We start from the raw sequence: 17,467 nt of genomic DNA on the forward strand, positions 1-17,467 counted from the left end.
ATACTGTGAACCTCTTTTTTTTACATTTCACGCTACCGCCGCATATAGATCTTCGTGCACATTAGAAAAAGAATCCTGTTCACAGTGGCGTACAGACAAAAAAAAACTAGGAAAGAAAAGGAAAGAGAGAAGGGTGAAAAATATTTTATTTTCTGAATGCTATGTCAAAATCTCACAAATTCTCACTTGCTTCGCTCGCAACTTTTTTATTTAAATAAATTCTGCCCGATACGCCATATCTGCCCCCTAAAATATTTTGCCTCATTACACCACTGCCCGTTCATACCATGATTATGACCGGGATTTTTTTTGGCTCTTGCCCCCCCCCCCCCCCCACCACAGACCCCTGTTACGCCCCTGCGTTTAAGTGCTGCGGTTTAGTGGTTTTCCCACTTATTATTATTAGCCCTATAAGATATATAACGAAGATATTATTGCTGTCACTATTATCATTCATCATCATTATAATCACCAATGCCATCTTCATCATCGTCGTCTTTATGGGCAATGTGCGACTTACGAATCAAAATACAATTGTGTTTTCTGTTCTTTCTTTTTTCAGTTACATCAGTAAGGTGCGAAAGTGACTCAATGACTGTTATCATAAATAACGATCTTTTTGTCGGCATTGACCCGGCAGATGTTCATTTTCGAGACAGGTCCTGCCCATCTTCCCGTAGCAGTCCTACTCATATAGCTCTTATTACGAACTATGATGAGTGTCTTACCACCAGAACGGTAATTAGTTTTAGTTTTGTGGGGGTGTCAGAAGTACTAAATTTACTCTGACGAGGAATAAGTTTCTGACAAGTAGTCACCCTAAATTAGACCATATTATAGTCAAACCGGATTTAAATCATTGGAAATGTTTTTTTTTTCAATTGATTTGAGTAGGTATGAATGTCAACGTTTACTAAAAACAGGTTAGGAGGAATATAGGCTCGGGAAAGTTGATTTTTTTTTAAAGGTTCAGGTTATATACTTTGTAATGGTATCTCTGAGGTAAAATGTCGCAGGTTGGTGATATTGGTGTCAAAATTCACATATTCTTACAGGAAATTAAAATAGAATAAAAATTAATCACTTAGAATGTACATTCACCCATAAAATGTTAAGGTCAAAAGCCAATGAGCTTTTTATATACACTGTAATAAATATTGGGTAAATTTCTTACCACCACGAGGGTAATTATACATGTATGTGTCCAACCAATTTTGGGCATTATTTTACCCAATGCGGGAAGCATATTGCCCAGTAAGGTTAAAAAATAAGCAACAATTACTTTAGAATTTTTTATCACACTGGATAAATAAAAATACCCAAAAGAAATGTCCAATGTTGGTTGGACACAACATTACCATCGTTTTCTACAGTAGCATACGCTTTCACTCGGGACTGGAGCTCACGACTAGCATGACTGGGAACATTTATCCCGTTTCCTCGCCTGTTTGAAGAAGGACTAGATGCTCATACACCCACGTTGGATGCATCTGTACGTAGATAGAATTGATCGACTACAGTCTCGAAATTGTAGAATAGGGGAAGAAGTCAGACATGACTTTTGTGTTTTAAACGCATCATCCTGACTACCTCCCCATACAATCAGATTGGGTAGCTTTGCTTTTGTAAGATCCGTCCGTGGAGATGCAATGGTTTGCAAAGTTTGGGATTAAGCGTCGGTTGTATCCGACAAACCCAAGGAAAGGTCGCAACTCCTTCTTTGTGCGTGATGGATTTGCCTCTTGTACGTTTTCGATCTTGTCACCTTGAAACTGAAGTTTTCCATGGACTAGAAACTGAATTGAATAGCATCCGACTTCACACTTAACCGGGGGGGTGGGCAGTCAAATATATTGCCTTATACACGCGTGACCCCCCCCCCCCTCCCCCCCCCCCCAAAAAAAAAAAAAAAAAACGCGTTTAAAGGGGTGGGTTTTTTTAAGTTTTGGACGCGGACCGCGCGTGCACTCGTTAAGCATGTTAAGAGTATCAAAAACACCGATTTTCAAAAAAAAGGGGTAGTTTTGAAAAACTGATCAATGGTCAATCGCAGGACCAAACGTATTAAGGGTATGTTTTTTTTCCAAAGCTTTTTTTTAAGACTAGCCAAACGTGTTTAGGGTATGTTTTTACCCCAAGCTTTTCCCCGGGGTCATTTTCTGGCGACAACAACTTGTTTAGGGGCCAAAATGTGTAAATAAAGCCCGCGAAAAACTTGTTTAGGGGGGTATTTTGCACACAGAGAAAAACTCGTTTAGGGGGTGTTTGAAAATAATTTGGCCACGCGTGTGTACAGCAATACATTTGACTGCCCCCCCCCCCCCCCTGGGCACACTTACTGGGTTTAGCAGTAAGTCCAACATCACGGAGCCTCTCTAACAAGGCTTGAATTGCTTGGGTGTGTTCCTCCAAGGTTTTGAGTGTGTATCAAGATGTCGTCAATGAAGTTGTCAGTGTGAGTCAAGTTCCTATAAAGGACATTCCTCATCATCCGAGTGAATGTGACACTTACGAGCCCAAAGGCAAATTTGCTGAAATAATGGTCTTGAGAAATGGAAGCAAAAATTTGCTCAGGGTCTGGTATTGGTTCTGCATCGAATACGGTAATCATATTAAGAGTACGGAAATCAATGCAGAATCTTGACTTTTAATTGCGAAATCGCACCCAAATGATGTCGTAGAGAGCTTATATAGGATTTAGGAACACAGACAACGTATGTGTTCAGGGGATCTGTGAATTAACGAAATTTGCAGAATTCGCATACTTGTGTTTTTTTTTTGTTAACAAGTGCACACCTAATTACCAATAATGCATAAAGCATTTCCATTTATTTGAAAGCAGGATAAAAGACCATTGTAGATTTAATGCCTAAATGCCGCAGCCGGGGGTCGAACCCCGGACTTCTCATGCATAGCCAGGCGCCTTAGACAACTCGGCCACGCCCTTGTAAAAAAGTACCATACAGTGCGTCCCACAAAAAACGAAACCGAGATTTATCGATGATTTATCATAACTTAATCACAAATACACTAGACAAATGACCTACCATTTTAAAGCTTAGAATCTCCTCTTTCATCTGGTATTACTTAGATATTTCCTCATTCACGCATGAGTGAGCAAAAATAATTTGAAGAAAGGATACCAAAAACTCATTTGGCGGGCCGTATCTGGGTTTTAAAAAGAAAACCACATGACTAAAAAGTTCAATATCTGCTCTTTAATTTGATATCTCAATTACAGAAAATTGACAAAGTTCTGGTTATTTGAAATAAGGCTTGAATTTCAATAATTTCATAAAATGAAGAGATTTTACAGACTAGCATTCAAACTCTCTCGACATTCCGTTTTGTTGACGATCAGCCATGCATTAAGTATTTTGTTACCGTGCGATAGCTTCTGTGGGAAACCAGTGAAAACACGTTTATTTAATGAAATTATGGAAATACAAGCATTGTTTCGAGGGATCATAACTTTTTTACTTCTTGACCATTTTCTGTGATTAAGGTATCAAATAAAAGAGCAGATATTGAACTTTTCAGTCATGTGATTTTCTCTTTGAAATTCAGATACCCCCCGCCAAATGAGTTTTTGGTATCCTTTCTTCAAATTGTTTTTGCTCACTCATGCGTGAATGAGGAATTATCTAAGTAATATCAGATGAAAGAAGAGATTCTAAGCTTTACATTGGTAGGTCATTTGTCTATTTTATTTATGATTAAGTTATGATAAATCATCGCTAAATCTCGGTTTCGTTTTTTCTGGGACGCACTGTACAGTACCATGGCATACTTTGGTGTAACCATAGTATTACAATAGTAATACTATGGTAATACCATAGTATACCATGGTACTGTATGATACTTTTTTACATTATGGTAATACCATGGTACTGTATGGTACTTTTTTACAAGGGCGGCACCTCCACTTTACTTAATGAGCATGCTACGATTGCCATGATTATTTTTACGGAGAGTTTATTGTAAGAAAATTCGTCTGAGCATGTTTTTGTTTCAGTTTTATTTGGGGAATCGTTTGGTACAGATAGTAAATTGTGTAACTGTTTTATTAAACTTTTTTGTAATAATCAAATCTGATTGATACGAGTCTGACAAAACTCAAAAATACACACACGAACTCGGATCTTGTGCAGCGCAGAAGGATATACTGTACATATGTATATATATATATATAAATATATATATATAGATATATATATATAAACTCCTCAAAAAAAGTTTGGAACCTGACTTTAATCGATAATCCCTCCTTGTTTTGAGTAAATATCAATGTGTTATTAATATCAATGAATAGATCTTTTAATTTTCTTTAAAATGATACCCTAAATGATACATGTATGATTATTGTTCACATGGAGGTGCAGTGCCTTGAAATGCGGGACAAGGTCAAAATTCAAAAGTTGCAAAATGACACAATATTGAAAGTCACTGTTCTTTTTTCCGTGGTGATGAGTGAGTTTCTCAGCAGTTTCTTTTGTTTTTATGCACCTTAACATCAACATTAAAATGGTATCAAACACACATCTGCACAGGCAAACACTGAACAAACAAACACACATGCATGGGTATTTCAAACCATGTTATCTCACAGAACCATCACTACATAAACCACAACAAAACATAAAAAATGGAGAAGCAGGGGCTTGATTTGAATGGAATTTCACCTCTGTTGACACAGACAAAAGAATCATGTTCTGTGTTGACCCTTCATGACTATTTCTGCTCGTTTTGCAGCTTTTCAATTCAAACCTCATTCCAACACTTTTGAACCCTACTCTTTTAATGATGGCATGATCATAACAAGCATAGTATCATTTAAAGAAAATTAAATGATCTTTTGAATGATGTCAAATATGCATTGTGTAAAATTGGGAGTTGGGAGAAATTAAGGGGCAAACTTAGATTTCCGAACTCTGATAAAAATCATAAATATGTTGCGAATACAAAATTAAATGGAAGGGGGTGGGTTAGGTATCAGAGAGGGAAATGTGGATCTAACTATAAATGACTGACTTTTTCTACGTCTGTAATATAAATAGAAATTTACCGTGGTCTTCTCAACAATGATCTTGTGGCGTTCAACATATTCCGGATTAATTACATTACCACAAACATTCTTACCAAAACTAATATTGGGGGCTTTTTGTGTGTAATAAGTTTTTTTTGGAGGGGGGGTAAGAGCAATAGTTTTTATTATTCTGTGTGATAGTATTTTGCATTCCACGTCGTCTTTTCCACCCGGGGGGGGGGGGCCACTTCCATTGACGAGTGGATACCATGCGCGACCACGGGGTCTCGAAAAGCACCCTAAACACGTATTTTCCATGTTCTGAAAATGCACCCCTTAACAAGTATTGGCGTCTGAAACCCTACCCTTAACAAGTATTGGAAACAAAACTATACTCTTGGCAAGTATTCCTTGAAATGAACCCCTAAACAAGTATACAGCGATATTTTATTGTTGTGTCACGGGTCCGTCGGTCGTCATGCAGTATACTGTCGTCGGTTTTATCTAATTTACACACCATTTGGTTGAGTACGGCCCCACCTTCCTCACCTCGCGCAAATCGGGACTCTAAACACGTAGTGTTGGGGCAAAAAGGACATCCTTTATACAACATTTTAATTTTGTTTTATCATCCCCGCAAATATGACCCTAAACACGTAGCTTTCCTAGCGAAATAGATACCCTTTTTTCATTATTTTTGTGTTTTTGACACCCTTATCACGTTACGTACGTAACGTGCCCTATCTTGAAAAAGACATCCTTTTTACGTGTTTTCTTGGTCGCGCATAGTATCCACTCGTCAATGTAAGTGGCCCCCCGGGCTTTTCCATTACTCCCCTCAGGAAAATGATACAACCATTACATTCTCGAATGTCATCCCTTATTTCATGCCTGAGCCTATCCCTGGCACTACTATCACCCGTCAATACCAGAAGCAGCTTGAGGTTTCGTGCTATCTTGACAAGACCTCGCAAGTGGATCAATCTTTCAAACCGACGCTTGGTGAAATAAAGTTTACCGATAAGGGATCCGGCCACTTCCGCCTGGACATCGCAAGGTTCAAGACCGAGTCCTTTGATGAGCCCGAAGATGACAACACTGAGGTTTGGCAAAGCCAGGCGCTCTACTTTGGAGTCCAACTTGAATCGGTTGAAGAAGTTGGTATGTTTATCAAACGATGCTGGGCGACGGCAGGCCCAGATCGTGATTCTACTCCACGACATGATCTCTTTACTGACAGGTTAGTATGTACCTTTTTAAAGCTAAATGACAGTAGTTGCAGTAAAACACTAATTCCGTGAGAAAGTCTGTAAAACCAAGGTTAAGTATGACTATATCATCGTGGATCTAGATCTGGTACAGTTACATAGACTGAACTTTGTGAAATCATACAATCTAAGCTGAAATACGATCACACTGAAGATCGCCAACACAGATAGGCACACGTGGGACAGTGTATTATTGTTGCTGGAATAAAGACCCGACGGAAGTGACCGAATCCGCGCTTATTTTGCTTATTTCTCAGCAATTACACAATTTCTTCCAGAATCCTTTGGCACATATTTTTTATTCATACAAACAGACACTTTGGTGGTCATTATATTAGATTCTGTAAAAAGTCATTTTGAGATCGTTACTAGAACTGGAATTTACCTTTAAACTCTGCAGGTAGGATGTTAGCGTAAATTGTATCCTGGCCGTGAAAACGGGGCTCGTCTTCCGGACAAAATGAAAAGAAAAATCTGAGAAAGAACAAAAAAATTTGACAGGCCTGGCCTGCTCTTAACAAACTTATAGGTTTTTTTTTATTACTTCTCATTATTGTTTTAATTGACGTTATGATTAATAACTTTATGCATGCAACATTTCTAACTGCACTCTATGTAGGCCTATTAGTAGGCCTATTAGTGGAGCGTTGTGGCCCAGTGGATTAGTCTTCGGACTTTGAAACAGAGGGTCGTGGGTTCGAATCCCAGCCATGGCGTAATTTCCTTCAGCAAGAAACTAATCCACAGTGTGCTGCACTCAACCCAGGTGAGGTAAATGGGTACCGGTAGGAAGTAATTCCTTAAAAAGCTGTGTGCGCTATGAACGCCTAGCTTAGCCGGGTAATATAGGAGCGCCTTGAGCACCTAACAAGGTGGATATGTGCGCAATATAAATACCCTATATATATATATATTAATCTTTCTATTCAGGGTTGACCCGTCAGGATATTTTCATGGGGGGGGTGGATGAAATAATGACGTAATTTTTGCTCTATTCTCAATAAATTAATAGTGGCTATTATAGAGTTTCATGTCAAGACCTCTCTTTTCACTACACCTATATATATATCTGTCTGTTATCCCCTTCTGTTCTTTCTTGTCTTCACTGTCTGATAGGATAGTGTAGTTATTGACCCCCCCCCCCCCCCCTCCCTTCACAATGTGCCGTCCTTTATCTGGCACTCTATGCTTTTCACACTGCACTTTTTTCCCTTAACCCCAGGAAATTGGTGGGGCTATTAAGGGGGGTCTTAGCCCCACCAATTTCCCGGGGTTAAGCTTAGCCCACTTCGTTTTCACACTACGTTTTAGCAAAGTGGGTTAGCACGGTAAATAGGTACTATCTGGCCCTGCAAAAAAAGCAGGGTTAGCCGGCTTATTGTGGTTCTAGCACCACAATTGCGGTGCTAAGAGATGCAGTGTGAAACGAAACAGGGCTAAGCAAAAGTGGGGCTAAGCATTAGCCAATCACAGAAGTCGAAATTGCACGTTAATCGCGCTCTGTATGGTAACATCATCAATATTTATGAGCTGTGTGATTGCCCGGGATTAAGGCGTTAACCCCGGCTAAGCAAATAGTACGGGGTTAAGAAAGACAGTGTGAATCGAAAAAAAGATAGTATGGGGTTAAGGAAATGCAGTGTGAAAAGCATATAATTACTACGTGTCTACCAATTCGTGTAGACTATTATTGTTATCATTGAATTTTCGGTTTTCTTGCAAGTAAAACTCACGCTCAGTACAAATGCTCTTGACAAAACTTCGGAAAGGTCATTTCCCTCACTTTTGTGTTTTATTTTATAAACACTACATAATTCTAGCTAATTGCAGTGTCACACTTTTGATTTTTTTTTTTCAATCAATTGTTATGGGATCAACAGTCATCAATATATTTTTTTTCATATTGTTACTATTGCTATTGGTATAATATTACTATTCTGGGATTCTGAGTATATTCGGTCATAAAGGAATGAATTTGCAACATTCTCAATATCCTCCCCACTTTCAACAGGTCCCTCTCTCTCTGCTATTCTCTCTTCCTCTCATTATCTCTCTCATTTCTTTTAAATTCTCCATATGTATCCCCATGCTGTTTTTGTTTCTTAATCCGTATCATGTTAAACAGTTGTTTGTGATCATGTTTTACCCTGTATATAAATAAATAAATGAATAAACAAAAAATGAATGAATGAAGAAACAATACTAAAACAATACATTCTGTATTCATGCAATAGATGCCCTTCTGATTTGGATGAAACGGTTGAAGTCTTTTTTCCGAACAAAACGGATCGAGAAGGATTTAAGTTTGACGCATTTGCCTTTGTTGGAGATCATAACATGGTAATTAGAGTATAGTTGAGGACATTCCTTATCCCTAGATACACTGGGCTATTTCGATGCCTAATTGAACGGGGGGAGGCTGATGCAGTCCCCCCCCCCCCCCCCCCTTATGACGTCGGCCGTCAATCGCGTGATCGCGATGAAAATTGGCACGCGCATTACCCATGGCATAAAGTCCAAAACTATTCGATCAAATTCTGCGAAAAATCTAATTGCTAATGAATAATGCTAATTTATACGTAAAATCAAAAGTTTGCGCTAATTAAATAAATATTGCCCCTTAAATGCCCATTTTCAGTTCACAGACTCTTCATAAGAATCTGATCAAATTAAAAAAAATCAACATCACATTCGTTTTTTTATATATTTTGTTGTTTTCTAAATTTCTTATGTATTTCTTTATTTGTCGATTGTTGTTTTTAATTATTTTTTTATGGAAATTGTCGGGGACTTTATTTTGACCACAAACAGGGTGAAATTAATTGATTTTGATTAGTAAAAGGAATGACACATTAACGATTTTTGGCTCAAGGCATTGGATTTGTACACGAATTTACGTTTTTGAGCAAATTAGGGTCACCATGCACTTACGAAAAGTTGCGTAATTTCGGAACCGCGTACCCGGTGGAAGCAATTTTGGTCTCAAAAGTTGCGTAAGACTTGAAAACGTTGAAAGTTAAAAGTCAGCGAGCGACGCGGTAAAAAAAAAATGCGCGGCGGATTTATCGCGAAAAAATGTCGAGGGGGGCTGAATCAGCTCCCCCCCCCCCTTCCCTGTATTATAAGGTTTAATAGTGTGAAGATGTGCAGAGCAGCGCTTCTCAACCGGTTGGCCGCGCCAAGCTCCAGAGGAAGAACAAAAAGGGGGAAATTATAGAAGGCTATATTCAAAGACCTGTCCGAAAATGTTCTCTTCGAACCGTCGCGGGTCTACTGGTTTAAGCACGCAAACTATATACCATCATGTGTACATGCATATTGTATGATTGTTTTGATGTAACTTTGATGGGAAATCCACGCTTCATGTGCATGCAAATTGTGCTTGTAGTTATTTGTCGCCCATTTACCGGACCTTTCGAATGCAGTTTAGTTCCCAATCTGTTTCGAATGTGCTTTTCAGAGCTTCATGTTCAAATTTCATGGAACAAAATTTCGTCAAAATTGACCAGGTTTTTTAAGCAAAATGGTGAGGACTGAGGAAACAAATCTACTGTTGAAAAGTCTCAGAAGGTAATAGTGACCCTGAACACATTACATTTGGCTTCATCTTGACTGGCAGGAATGCAAAACCAAAAGCAATGTGTGTCGAATGTGCTGAAGTATTGTCAAATGAGGCGCTTAAACCCCGGGCTTAAACCGTCAAAGCTTCAGAGACAAATACACAAAACATCAAAAGAGTTACAGGAAAGCCAAAAGAGTATTTCGAAAGGAAAAAGGCCGGATTGAATCCACAGCAGAAGATCATAAAGTTACGCACTAATATGATCATTATATTCATTGTGTATCTTATAGTCAAAATTATCTGAGAGTCAAAAGGGTCCTCGAATAAAACAAAGTTGAGAAGCGCTGGTGTAGGGGATGGGGCGTTAAATCGAGTTATTTCCGATTCGTCTAATTCCAATTGGTCAAATTGGTAACTCGTCTACAATAATTTGGTCTACCATCAGTTCATCCACAATCCAGATGGCCTAATTGCAAATTCGTCCACTCACCGTTTTGTCTAATAACCAGTTGGTTCAATAGCCATTTAGTCCATATACGTACCACTTGGTCTAATTGGACTTAGTGTTAATCGTGCAAAATAAATGAAAATGAATTGGATATTAGACGAAATGGTCATAGACAAAATGGTGATTTGGCGAACTGATGATTGGACCAAATGGTTGTTAGACGAATTTTTATGGACGGTTTGGCATTAGACCAAATGAAAGTAGACCATAAGGTCAGTGGACGAATTGGCGATTTACCGTTGAATCGAACTATGTGTAGGCCTACATAATATGTATACCTATATACACGGAAGAATACACACACACACACACGTATTATATTCATTTATATTTCATTTCGCCAAGGTAACGTGCCCGTGCCTCTTCCTAATCACTGATAATGATATCTTTCAAGTCACTCTAAAATCATTCTATTTCACAGGTATACATTCACTGTGAAGTGAGGGTGTGTATGAATGAAGAGGCCAGTATGTATCGAGAGTGCTCCTACACTCTCAATTTGGGACGCAAACGCCGATCTTCTTCATTCCTTTCCACCCAAACGATCAGTAGTGCACCCCTTCGTGTCCGCCGCTCAACCAACGACATGGCTACTCATGGTAAGAAAACACCGGCGAAAATATAAGGGGGGTGAATGCAGGTATATACTTTATCCACCTCCTATCCGGGGGGCTGTTCGTACAGCCCCCACACACACACACACACACATACATCATACACACATATGACAGGATTGTTTAGGTCGTGTGAGTTGATATTTTAATTCAGGTTTCGGTTTAAACAACGAAAGACCATATTTCATACCTGACGAACGGAATAGAATGTTTTCCTTAATTCTTACGTTTATCTGATTTCGAAAAGGAGAAAATAAAAAACGAAGTATTGAGTGAAAATCGAGTTTATTTTCGAGATTTAAAACAGAAAAACGGAAATTTTTCAATATCTTAATTCAAGAATGAAATATGTAAAAAGAGAAAAATTGTTCATTTTTCCGTTTTACTGTTTTTACATGTTCAAATTTTTAGTCTTTTTCCTATGAAAAACACAAAATTGAATTGAAACAGAAACGAAACAGAAAATTGAATCGGAACTCTTTTCCTTTTTCTGTTTCGCCTTCACGAAACAGAAAATTGAATCGAAATCTTGTTTCCTTTTTCTGTTTCGCCTTCACGAAACAGGAAATTGAGCACGCCTAGCCGTTCCCTTTTCCGTTTCGAAATCTGAAACACGAATCTTTTCGTACCGCCGTCAAGGTACGAATAGACAATTCCTTTTCCTTTGGCCAAACGGAATATTGGAGACTGCTGAAGCTTTTTTTATTTTCAATAAAAATTGAATGTGAGGTTTAAAAGATAATTTTCATATAGCATGATGATGGCCTCTGGTGAAAACCAAGTGATATTTTACATGCAGCCTACATAAAACGAGCGTTGTTCTGGTGTTACGTGTTCCATAAGGATCTGACCAGAGGTGGATCTAGGATTTTCAAAAGGGGGGGGCACATTCCCCCCCCCCAACAAAATTTACAATTACAAAAAGGTTTTCAATAAAAAAATGACACAATCCCAATAAAAAAAATATTTTGCCTGACTGTCGAAAGAGGGGGGGGGTCACGGGCCACAAATGCCACCCCCCCCCCCCTTCTTGCCTGGACCCGCCACTGGTTCTGACTATATATAGACCTGACCCTTGAACTTTATTCCCTTCGACTGTTTTCCGTTCTTTGTCTTTGCATCATTCCTATGAGGTCGTGTACGTTTGTTTCGTTGAGAGTCACCCTTGTCATCATAAAGGCCCTTTTAATAGGGAAGTTCACAATGACAAAAAGTTGATTGTAAAATTAGCAGAAAACATGATAAAAAACATTGCCGAAAGTTTGAGAAAAATCGATCAAAGAATAAAAAGTTATTATAATTATGTTGTATTTGTGACGTCATTTACGATCAGCTTTCCTACATGTCGAATGGTAAAAAAAATCAATAAAATTTTATTTTCGGGGAATATTGAAAATGATTATCAATGTACCTTTATTATATGAATAGACAAATCATTTCACACTCGTTCATAAAAAGAAAAAAAAATCGCGACGAATCATTAACAAATTTAAATGTATGCACTTTGTGTGACATAACGTATGGGGCAGCTGCTCGTTAATGATGTCACAATTTAAAACATTAGAATTCTAATAACTTTTATAATCTTATATGGATTTTCCTCAAACCTTCGCCAATATTTTTCACTATTTTTCTGCTTTTTTTACAACAAACTTTCCTCGGGGTGAACTTCCCCTTCAATAAATCCTACTGGTGTGTTGCTCAGGACAGCAAATTAGTTTCTGTTTATGAATCTTCATTACGTGCTGTACATGTATTCGACGAAACAAATCCCGTACTCTGATGCTGGGTAGAACTAATGTCGAAGGGAAAGAAGAATCGTCCCGGAAGCATGGGGAAAATACCGCCCGAAAACATTAAACATAAGTTGCCTGCCCTTTAAACAGCGGAAGATAGTTTATGTTATATTGTCAACATTAATTGAGTATGCCATGTCATTTTTTTCATTTCTATATCATAGATCTGTCTGCCTACAATTCGTTTGGGATGTTCCTCATTGGATTGATTGCAACCGTGGTTGCTATAGCAATCCTGATGGGCGTGGTCAAGCTAATCGGTCGTCCAACCGACATCAACTACAAGCGAGTCCCAACTGCATCCATGGAAGGGATTTAGAAGCGATTAATGACCAGAGTGGAATTCATATTCGGAGTGACGTCGCGTGATTTACCGCGCTACTTGACAACCTGGAGCCCGTATCACAAAACTTATCAATGGTCGTAGATTTTTTTTAACGATTGATTGCATTGACTACAATGCATAACTAATCGTAAGAATCAAGCATACGATCAATCGTTATGCTTTGTCTTACGGACCCTTGATGCGCAAGGTCAAGGGTCAAAGCATTAACATTTCAAAAGTTATCTCAATACAATTAGTAAAGTTCAAATCTGTTTAACGTTCCTAAACAACTACAGAAAATATTATTGAAAAGAAAAAATCCGCTGATATTATTCTCCTTTACAAACATACCACTCTGGCGGCATCACAGAAAGGCATATAAATTCTCCTTACTTATAACATTCTCTTGAAGAGGCATAGAATAGCACTTATCATTCAACTGTAACGATAAATATAATTTATTTAAGTATTTCTTCTTACTGTACTGTACTACTGGTGGGGGACTTATAGTTGAGTTTTTTCATTGTGTTTAACATAGGTTTACGGAAGACCAAGAAAATTAGTAAAATCATTGTAAGAATTAATTCAAACATAATCGTATCATTCTATATATATGCAAAAATGATAATATTTGATGCTCTTGGACAAAAGCAACATCAGGAATCAATGAATCAAACAATGAAAAAAAATCCGCTGATATAGTTCTCCTCACAGTGCTTTATGGGATCAAACAGAAAACTTGAAATCCTTAGATATATTTTTCTTATGTATCAATACCCCTTCGAGGAGCAATCGGATAACAAATGATATGAACTATAATAATTGTGATTTATCTAAGCATTTCTTGTTGATTTAATTAACCTCTTGTGGTGGGCGTATTTTTTTGTTTTAATTATATTTTAATGTAAGTTTAATATGTAAAACTGGGTAAGTACTAAAATCATTGTCAGAATTAATTGTAGCATAATCTCATCATAATTATGTTCAAAAGTTTGCCAACAATATTTGACGTTCCTAGACAAGAAACAGCAACGACACGAAATAATGATTCAAGAAAATAAAAAAATTCAGCTGACGTCAATATTCTCCTCAAATACCACTCTAGCTTTAAAAGAGGGTGTAAATATCCACCTTATCTACGCGTTGCTCTTAAAAGAACATTTCATTATTGAAAATATCTATTCAAATTCAATTGTAGCGATCATTGTCATTTGTTTAATTATTTCTTCTTAGTTTAATTTACTGCTGGTGGGGGTGTATTTGTCATAGATGTCCATTTTATTTTAGCATAAGTGTCTGAAGATTATTTTCTTAAATGTAATTATTTTCTTAAATGTAATGAAACTATAATCTGGGGGCGTTCCACAAAAACTGAAGTGTGACATTATGCTAAGCGGACGCTTGCCATTTTTTGTATTAACCAAAAAGACTGCGCGTTAAATATCATGCGTGCAACCGTACGCCATATAAGCACATGATTTCTAGTCACACTTAAATCTTTATGAACCACCCCAGATCTCTAATTCCACGTCTCTCGGTGTAAGAAGATCTCACTCCTTTGTATTGATATTGGAATCTTTAGAGAGTGAAATTCACGTCTGTTTTTTGAGTGATAATGTAAAAACAAAAATGGATCCACAGTTCGCTCTAAAAGAAGCTATAATGATCCATTTCACTACAATAGTATTGGTTCCTCATATCACTCATTAGCGAACCTAAGAAGGGGGGGCAGACTGCCCCCTGACGAGTCACAACACATGCAAGGGACGTATCCCTGCCCCCCCCCCCCCCTGACGAGTCAAAACTGATCCCTGACGAGCTAAGTGTGCCCCCCCCCCCCTCCTTTGAACTTTAAGCCCTTTTTTTGGTGCGAAATGTCCTTTACTTGCGGTTGAAGACCTTTTTTTTTTGCTTGTCAAATGTTTTGCCGGACAAATTTGCCCCCCTCCCCTTTGGAAAATCCTTGTTACGCCACTGGTATCACTCCAAGGGGAATGTTATTACGGTGAATTGTCTGTTTTGCAATTAGAGAGAAAATCAGTGAACACGATTGTACGAATTAATTATATATTTTTTGTTTTATCATACCATGCATACAGGAATTTGCAATCTTAATAATCAAAACAAACTTCATAAAGAATATACTCCGTCTATAGTTTTTAATATTCCAGCAAACTCATTTCTTAACTTACCGAAATTGTGTCCCTTTCTAGATTTGAAATTCCTTGTTTTTAGGCTACGTCTATGAGGATGCAGACATAGGTTTCGAGAATTTGTAAGAGAATTATGCTTTTGTCCATTCTTCACGAAAATTATCAGAATTCAAATATCCATAAAAACTGACATTTCGACTGCTAACTGCTTTTGTCAATATTGATTTTTTTTCTAACAAAATGTCCTTTTCTTAACGGATTTCTTTAATTACCACTATGACCTACAACATCAAGTTAAATAATGTTTCTAAAATTACAATGATGAATACAATACTTTATCTTCTCCAATGCTGGTAATATACATCGTAGACCTACAAAATAACCCCGAATCATCTGTAATTCTAAAATACATAACATACGTAAATAAAGTCATTTCAATTTAATTTAGTATTTCATCTATATTTAAGGCAATTAACCATTTGTGGCTTATTTCAAATGTCGGGAAGTGATTAATCATCTAGATCGTATTAAATGTACTCTTAATCAAATAAAATAGGTTAAAAGGAGCTATTCTTGAAGTTTTTGATCAGTTCTTGGTGTGTACGAATTTTCTGATAAATGTCATAGTTGATTCATTTCATTTTCTTCCCATAACAAAAGAAAAACCACGAAAAGTTAATTTCAATGTATTTCCAAACGTAATCTGAATATTCATTAGGTGGGCTGATGATGTCACATCTCCACTTTCCGTTTTCTTATGTTATTACATAAAATCATAATTTCTTTCATTATTTCATACTTGTGTGAATAATATGTCTCCCTTATAATGAAATAAGTTGCAGCAATAAATGTCTAATACTAAATAGGTTCATTATTGCGGACTGAAATAATCGCTAGAGAGTATTCATTTGTCTCGCAATCTACTATGGTCAACAAGGAAATTCGTGATCACTCTCGCAAAAAGTGTTCACTAGCTTACAAGTTCACGAGCTTTCGAGTGCCGCTGCAACTCTTTATCAAGTGACGAAAATTATCTGATAGCGTATTCTATTTATACCAGTCCCCAGGACCGTACGCACGAACGCGGGAACAATAGGTGGGCACTGATCCGTTGTGTGATTGGTCGGGCGTTTCACCAATCAGTGCGTCGGTGTACGGTAAATAAATGGTGTACGGTTAATAAATGTCTAATACACTAAATCAGTTGTAAATCCAATTTTTCTAGTTCTTGGAGGAAAGAATTGAATAAACCTAATTTCATTTAAAATATAAAAGAATAAATGGGGATATGACATCATCAGCCCACCTAATGAATATTCATGACAACTGTTTTCACAAAATATTACTAAACTTTAAAATTAAATAACTTTGTTATAGGTTATCCGATTTTGATGAAATTTTCGGCATTTTGCTCAGTGAATTATATTCTATTTATTAAGCTATAAATACTTTCAGCCCGGACCATCCCTTTAATGCATTATCTTGCATAATGTAGGCCTTCCCTTTGTCTCTTCATTTTATGTATCCAACCCGCGGAATGTTTTTATCTTTATATAATATAAAGAGAGAGTCAGAAAAAAATGATGTCCTATCGGTTCGAATTTGTCTTTTATGAAGTATGAACAATAATTTTGGCGCAACTAAGATTCTACGACCTTCTGAAGACTTAAGATTACCTCGTGGTCAATGCAAAAATCTAGATGACCATGGTATCCAGGGCGAATACCTCTATCAGGGTCATATCAATAAATCAATGAGAAATAAAATGTTTATACTTTAGACAAGACAAATTAAAACTGATGGGACATTTTTTCTGACTCGTGCACTTTTTATGTGTAGGCCATTATATATATACAGTGCGTATAAAAAAAAAGGTTTACACTTAGAAAAAATCCTGTAAAATTATACATTTGTAATATCCTGAACATTTTTCCGCATTTTAACATTGGTACATGTCCATTTAAGCAAATGACGATTTAACTGTCGAAAAATATTTCCGCTTGAGTGAGCACCACTTACTTTTGAAAAGTTGGTGAAAAATGATTTGCGCAGAACTTTGAAATAGTTATGCGAATAAAAGTAAACCTTAATCATGGAGAACACGTGGAATTTAGCTAGTAAAATTGATTTGAAGATATCTTTTACCTTTTTAAACTTGTTTCCTTGCCCAAAACACTTCGAAGAGTGCATTGCGCCCCACACCACTCCCCCACAC

The 17,467-nt window shown here is 37.3% G+C and overlaps 1 protein-coding gene across 1 annotated transcript; it reads left to right on the forward strand.

Annotated features, from left to right (window-relative positions):
* The first annotated feature begins 578 nt into the window (after positions 1 to 578).
* On the forward strand, positions 579 to 15,814 carry LOC129263056 (ZP domain-containing protein-like). The gene is made up of 5 exons (XM_054900987.2): positions 579 to 738; positions 5,869 to 6,266; positions 8,529 to 8,634; positions 10,786 to 10,963; positions 12,939 to 15,814. The coding sequence occupies exons 1-5, from the start codon at positions 592 to 594 to the stop codon at positions 13,091 to 13,093; spliced, it is 984 nt and encodes a 327-aa protein (XP_054756962.2). The 5' UTR covers positions 579 to 591; the 3' UTR covers positions 13,094 to 15,814.
* The last annotated feature ends 1,653 nt before the right edge of the window (positions 15,815 to 17,467 follow it).

This window comes from Lytechinus pictus, chromosome 6 (genome assembly GCF_037042905.1).
Source record: "Lytechinus pictus isolate F3 Inbred chromosome 6, Lp3.0, whole genome shotgun sequence".
Lineage (NCBI taxonomy): Eukaryota > Metazoa > Echinodermata > Echinoidea > Temnopleuroida > Toxopneustidae > Lytechinus > Lytechinus pictus.

Coding starts and splice junctions, on each gene's coding strand:
- LOC129263056 (XM_054900987.2), top strand. CDS start 592: ATGACTGTTATCATAAATAACGATCTTTTTGTCGGCATTGACCCGGCA. Junction 739..5,868: donor AGTGTCTTACCACCAGAACG/GTAATTAGTTTT, acceptor TACTCCCCTCAG/GAAAATGATACAACCATTAC. Junction 8,635..10,785: donor TTGTTGGAGATCATAACATG/GTAATTAGAGTA, acceptor TCTATTTCACAG/GTATACATTCACTGTGAAGT.